At 32.9% G+C, this 7,108-nt stretch overlaps 1 protein-coding gene across 1 annotated transcript; it reads right to left on the bottom strand.

Moving 5' to 3' along the window:
• Window positions 1-2,406: 2,406 nt before the first annotated feature.
• LOC116032731 (single-stranded DNA-binding protein, mitochondrial) lies at window positions 2,407-6,436 on the bottom strand. The gene is made up of 6 exons (XM_031275434.1): window positions 6,208-6,436; window positions 5,701-5,885; window positions 4,887-5,095; window positions 4,700-4,800; window positions 2,855-2,914; window positions 2,407-2,697 (listed from the first exon to the last, which is right to left on the bottom strand). The coding sequence occupies exons 1-6, from the start codon at window positions 6,278-6,280 to the stop codon at window positions 2,681-2,683; spliced, it is 645 nt and encodes a 214-aa protein (XP_031131294.1). The 5' UTR covers window positions 6,281-6,436; the 3' UTR covers window positions 2,407-2,680.
• Window positions 6,437-7,108: the final 672 nt, after the last annotated feature.

The raw sequence follows: 7,108 nt of genomic DNA, 5'->3' as shown, positions 1-7,108 counted from the left end.
TAATCATGATGCAAATGGACATTTATCACCTAATTTCTAGAAACATGAACCATTAGCTTATTAGTTGTCCCAGAATCAAATTACTCAAACCTAAATTCAAGTAATACACACATACAATCTCCTCTTTACTTTTTACCATTAAATCAATCAGCAAAGTGATATTGCACAAAAAAATACCTTGGAAATTCTAAAATAGATGGTAACTAATTTTACTGGACCTTTCAGAAACTGTACAGTAGGTGACAAGTCAAGTTAATTCTGCCAAACCTTAACACAGTTCAACTGAAAGCTGGAGAAGCAAAAAAGATGTTGTGAATTTGTTAAATAAGTACAATGAAGAACCAACATATTTAGTTTTGGGTCTTACAACAAAAGCATTACAAGCCAGAAATGTCTATTGTTAAATTTCATATTAAATTGCCATAAGAAGTTTAACATAGAAGAAGGTTAATAAAAAAGCCAGAGTGAATGAAAGTGCTTGAGAAGATATTGTACATCCTAGTGCTTTCTGAAGTGCACTCAGGGACCATTTACCCAATCAGGGCAGCCCATTCCCCCAATGTGGCTTATACTGACTCAATTAAAATAAAATGTCTTAAACCCAATCAGGGCAGCCCTTTCCCCATGAAATGTGGGGATTTTTCTTTTGTTTTTAATGCACTGACATGGAAAAGATAGTTGTAAGATTTTAACAAATGGTATTACGACAACATTTGGAACATCAACAGCTTAAATAAAAAACGAAAATCATTCATTGGAACAAATGTTATGACAATCTTATAAGTGGTAGCAGGATATTTTACTTAAATAGCTATAGCAAAATTCATTGGAACAAATGTTATGACAATCTTATAAGTGGTAGCAGGATATTACTTAAATAGCTACAGCAAATAGCATTCCTCCAGGACTAAATATTTACTATACACAATTACACATGGTCCAATGATTTGGTGCAGTTATCAATACATATTAAAGCAAAAGATCAGCTCCAAAGGCCTATATCGCAACAAAATTCTTATGGAGGAGCATTTTCATATGGAAACTCATCAGAAACTTTCCCAAAACATTTTTAGGCTGTTTCCATAGTTTAAAAAAAAAAATTAAAACACATTTTCTAAAAGAAAATGAGATTCGGGAGTCTAATTGAAATAATAATAATAATAATAATAATAATAATTACTCATTATTATTATTATTATTAGTATTATTATTATTATTATTATTATTATTATTGTTATCATCATCATCATCATCAAAGGTCTTACTCGCTCCAACGCCCTATATTTTTTAGAGTATATATAGCCCTATATACCCTTATTTTATATTACTTTAATTATAAACTAGTAAATACCGGAGTAATTAATATTTATCCATGTTTAAAGAAAAAAATATTTTAAAATGTACCCAGTACCCCTATTTTTTTTATGTTTGCATGTTTCCCTTGGATTTCAGGTCCTACATTTTTTTAAATTACCATTTCCCAAGGTATTGTAACCTGTTTCCATGCTATTTAGCCAAAGGCCAAATAATCTAACTTGTACAAAATATTTTCATAAACTGCCATGACAGAAACAGTACATCCTATTGACCAAATTTGAAAGATATCTCTAAAAGTAACTGATTTCTTAATAAAAATCTGGATATTTGTAATAATACAACACAACTCATACTCCAAATCAACTATTACTGGGTACTAGAGAAAGGCTGTAACTACTAAGTCATAACTTCTTTCCTTTTTTTTTTTTTTGATCAGGTGAAAATATGATATACAATAGAACTACAAATGCTAGGACCATGGAAGGACAATTAAATGAACAGAGGAAGCAATCTAAGAATCAATTCCATTCATAAGCAACCAATGGGCTTCAATCAAATCTAGCATTCTAGCAGTGTCTGCAAACATCAAAATCTATTAAGTCCTTGCCATGTAATAAACACAGCTATCAGAAACTTAAATGAGATCCAAGATTCATCCAGGAAAGGTTTTCTTATTCTTTTTAAGGATTTTTCTATAGTGGAGCGACATAATGCTTGAAGAGAAGTAGGGCAAAACTGAAAACTAAGAGGATTTTCATACTGACCAGTGACCAATCTAATGCAAAATTGAAAAGTTGGAGACATTTCTGAAGAAAAGCAAAGTGTGCTAAATTTCAAGATAGAAAACAGAGCTTTTGTTGGGGAGGAAGGATCAATAATAAGACTAATATGAAGCCACTACCATTTTTTCTCATTCCAAAAGGAATCCTGCATACTAATATGAGGCCACTATCATTTTCTCATTCCAAAAGCTAACCTATTTACTCACAAATTAAACCATGAAAGAACTTTATTTGCAACTTTGACACAGATAACATGAGATCGCCTTAATGTCAAATTGTCAATGAGGAAATGTATAGACGCATCCGCTGGACCAAAAGAAGAAAGGCTGTTCTTTTCAACTGTTTCCCCTCTTTCCATTGTTCAACAAAAACAAAAAGGAGGAAAAGTGCATGCTTTTCTTTGAACACAATAAGATAAAGTAGTTAATAGCTGTTGGGAAAGATAATATTCAAGTTGTAAATGGAAACAGAAAATTAAAATTCTTACGAACTACAAGAATATACTTCCCAACAATAGCATCATTTGTTCATTATGAGTAGCTCACCGTTAAAACCTTAAACAATTCTTGAAGGGGGCTCCACTAAAGCAATCCTACACCTGCACCAAAAGATGGGAAAATAAGTTTAAAAAAATGCAAGCAGTGCAGCAGTAGATCAGGAACATGTATATGCTTTCATTTAGTAAAAAACCTATCTCAATATAACATGACAGAAATATTCATCATGCAACCAACAAAAAAAAAAAAAGGACTTACGCAGCTCATCAAAAGATATATCACTGACATTTTCTCCTGCTTTTATAAGGCGAACCCTTCCTGCAAAAAGAACACATGAACTAGTATTATGTAACAATATGTCTTTCAAATGAGACAACACATTTTATTTTAAGGTGTAAAAAACCAATTCTGTACCAAGGACAATAGCTATGTTCTCAGAGGTTGATGTCAGTACATAGTTAATGGTTATGAGATATACACATTTCATTATGGTTTCAGTGGAAGTTGACAAGTGCCAAAATTATGTATGACTTGGTATAATGGTATATTTTCTTTAATTTTCCATATTCTGCACTTCATTATGGTTGCTGTAAAGGACGATATTCTCACTCTTATGGAGAATATCAGTGTAGTCAACTATCTCAAAAGGCAAATTAGGGTGGCATTAATAACTGAAAATTTGGGACAAATTGATAATGTGTTAGGAATGGAGAGAGATAGAGAGAGACAAGATTGCCACCATTCCTTCCGCTTGTGTTTGCAGACATGAATGCACTTTGTAATGGATTATTTTTTATGAAAATATCATTATTCAAAAAGATAGAGTTAAAGAGTTACAAAGACCCAACAAATAAGTAGGCGATTGTCAACATATTTGTTCTGTTTATTTTTATTTTTTTGAAATTAGTTTTTCAAAAAGAAACTAAAAGCATAAGCATGTTGACTTTTATATTTTATCCATAAAGTAATGCTGAGCTGAGAAAGGGGTTGGTGGGGTATGCCAAGAGAAGTAGTTTAAGTGTAGTACACTGAGGTAGTTAGGGCAGGAGGGAGTGATTAGTAGATACTTGTTAAGGATTAAATTGAAGTAAGCATAGGATAATATCAAAGGAGATGGGAATCAAAGGAGAGGGGTGGGTGTGTAAATGTGTAATAGATTGGGAAAGTGTGAATGTCAAACTAAGGTGAATGTAAGATTGGTCAAGAGAAGCGTGATGGTGTAGGTGGGGGTGGGGTATTGTCAAATACTATGGGTACATTGTAAGAGGAGTCAAAGAGGTGGTTGGTTGATAGCATTACCTCAAACATAAAATAGAAAAATTATGTGGAAAAGCAAGCCACTGCTTTGTAAATGTTAGAAAATAAATAAATAAATAAAAATAAAAATAAGAACAAACCAAAAAAAAAAAAAAAAAACATTACCAAACATTATTTTTCATTTTTCTTTCACAGAATCTCAAAACAAAATATTACAAAACAACTAAAGCTCCATATGGTTTTACTTTATAAGGGACTTGGAGGAAGTTCTGAAACCAATGTGCCATACCAATTAAGACCTAAGGATCAATCAAATAAACATATACCTCCAGTTTGTACTTGGTCAAGTAGCATATTAGAAAACTAATGTAGACCTACAGATCAATCAAATAAACATATGTCCCCTATTAGTCTACATGAACCAATAAAATATGAAAATGACTTTACAAGTTTACTCGCACCAATTGCAAAAAAGTGAAGGAAGAAAGAAAGAAAAGAAAGAAAAAAAAAAAAAAAAAAAAAAAAAGAGTATGTACAGCAATATGCATTTTGGTCAATTGGTTCACTTTAGGAATATTGAATGCTGCCTTTCATCATTCTCTTGAGGGGAATTGGTGCATCTCAGCATTTCATACTATTGTGTGCCGATTTTCCTCTTTTATTTTAGTAGCATATACCCTAGTAGCAGCAGGCCATGTACTATTATTGGATTTATTGCCCATTACAAACATTTTGGAAGCCTCAATGAAAAAGAAGAGTATGTATTCCTCTTCTGCAAGATATTAACCCATAACCACTTCGTAATGATCAAAATCCTACAGTATCAAATATAAGCTGTTGACTTACCATCCCGGCGCACACAAATTTCTGGTATGCTTTTAACTTCACCATTGATGCTATCATTGTAGACTCTGGTTTCAATGTCACCCTCAACATAAACAGAGGAGCTGAAATGACTTCACAATTTAGAAGAAGAAAAGAGAGGTAAACTCAGATTCATTTTATAGAATATGTTAAAAATAATAAACCCTACTTTTTAGTAAGTTGTTGAACTGCATAAGCCCCAAGCATATCATTGTGTACTGCAATGCGATGCCACTGAGCTGGTTTAGGCAAGTCCTTGTCTGCTATTACTCTCTGATCAAAAAGGCCTCCTGTTCCAACTGTAAAGATAGTTACAGTTCGTCCATTTCTCAATATCTTCTGCACAGGAGCTTGTCCAACTTTGCCACATATAATTGCCTGTGAATTGGGGTGGGGTGCAGGAGTAGTTATTTCACTTATTTGAATGTAATTCATCACTCGATTACTCGAATCAGATATTCAGATAAGAACTTTAAAGCTGCCATGCTTCATTGCTATACCGCCACACTTCACGTTTCAACGAGCAAATTCAAAAGAAATGCAAACACACGGTTTGAATGCCATGGACTTTATCACATGATGGCCTTAGATACTACTCCATAAAATATGAAATATGAAAATAAACTCCAAACCTAGAAGAATTAAGATCAATTTGGAATGGATTTACAGTGCCTCACGTCCATCATTAACATAATTTAGATCTTTGAGTATTCAAAATTCAATAAAATCCCACATAACATTCAAAACCTTCCATGAAGGAGTAGAGCCAAAAAATGCAGATAATTTTGCTACTTGGTAGTTGGGTTGTATCACATCCTTAGAGATGGAATACTCCAATGCATAAAACTGTTGTGATAAATCAATAGCATAGCATTTAAGTCACCCTTTACTATCTATATTGAGCAAACAAAATCATGCAATGCAAACTCCAAAACAATAAGAAACCAAATTTCATTTTTACCCCTCCAATTTGATACACATACCTTGTGGACACCGCGGGAATTCCATCCTTTTCTGGGATCCACACCATGGAGCTTTATCTCCCGCCTCTCAGGTACAAAATCATTGTCATCAATTTCTACACTGTCAATGTCATCAGCATTGTCAGTGTCACTATGAAATGGACTAGTTGAGTAGAACAATCTCGAACTTCCATGTACACCCATCACTACAATTCATCAACAAACAGTCATTTCGCAGAATAGAATCACCATTTGCTCCTAAAGAGGAGAAAGGGAAAATATAAGTAAAATGCGCACCAAATATTCACCGAATGTCCTCTTAGAGCAAACTTTTCAAAGAAAAATGATTGTACATATCGCTATGAGCGCCACATTAGGGCGAGAAGTCTTTCCAATCATTAAATTATACTTCTTGAAATAAAAATTCTCAATTAGATCAAAATGACTAAAACTGCAAAATTTGTCGCACACATATTTATATGCATTAATCGTGTGTGTGTGTATATATATACATAGAGAGAATTGTACCAAGTGAAGAAGTGGGTTTCGTGGCAGGAGAGATTCGTAGGAGCTTGACGAGTTTTGATGCGGCAGAATTCATTTTGCTATGTTAGAAGTGAGAAAATTCAAAATCGTAGGCGTGAGAAGACAAGGGTATAAGAAGGGTTTTGGCGTTCCGGTCTTTAACGGGTTTGGATGGATCATGTAAAGGTCGGTTTTCTCATGATAGAGTGATAGACAAAAGAAACTCAAATAATTCAATGCTAGTATCAAACATGAGGTGTTGTTTTCTTTTAAAATTGCTGCAATTAATTACTAAAACATTAAAACCAAAAAAAAAAAAATACAGTAAGGCTGTGTTTGGAAAGTTAAAATATGATTTCTGAAAAAATATTTTTTGAGTTTCCAGTGTTTAGATGCAATTAAAAAATTCAGTCAATGGAAAACATTTTTCGCTAGGAAAAACTTAGTCATTTTCTGTCACACTCAGAACAAGATTTTCAGCGAAAACTATAAGTTTGGTTTCTGTCAGAAACGAGTTTTTTTAAAAAAAAATTTTTATAAATAATATTATTTTTAATAATATTATAAATATTTTAATACTCTAAATAAAATATTTAAAATGTTTAATTATACAAGTCTATTCATTTTCCATAAAATGAACCAAACACACAAAGACAGTTTTTTGTTGTGCAGCCAAACACGGGAAAGGAAAATATTTTCTGAAAAATGACCCATTTTTCAGAAGTCATTTTCATGTTCTCCAAACGGACCCCAATATTAAAATAATTCTTTTTAAACAAACTGCGATATATATTAATTAAAATCAAAGTCCAAAGCAGGAACAACCGAAACAAAAAGGACCCCAAAGTGGTCCTCACAGTCAGACTTGGACAAGGCTTCCCGAGCTAACAAATGGGCAACCTTA

This window comes from Ipomoea triloba, chromosome 10, assembly GCF_003576645.1.
Source record: "Ipomoea triloba cultivar NCNSP0323 chromosome 10, ASM357664v1".
Classification (NCBI taxonomy): Eukaryota; Viridiplantae; Streptophyta; class Magnoliopsida; order Solanales; family Convolvulaceae; genus Ipomoea; species Ipomoea triloba.
This window is presented reverse-complemented; position numbering and strand designations above follow the sequence as displayed.

Coding starts and splice junctions, on each gene's coding strand:
- LOC116032731 (XM_031275434.1), bottom strand. CDS start 6,280: ATGAATTCTGCCGCATCAAAACTCGTCAAGCTCCTACGAATCTCTCCT. Junction 5,096..5,700: donor ATTCCCGCGGTGTCCACAAG/GTATGTGTATCA, acceptor CCCAATTCACAG/GCAATTATATGTGGCAAAGT. Junction 4,801..4,886: donor GTTCAACAACTTACTAAAAA/GTAGGGTTTATT, acceptor AAGTCATTTCAG/CTCCTCTGTTTATGTTGAGG.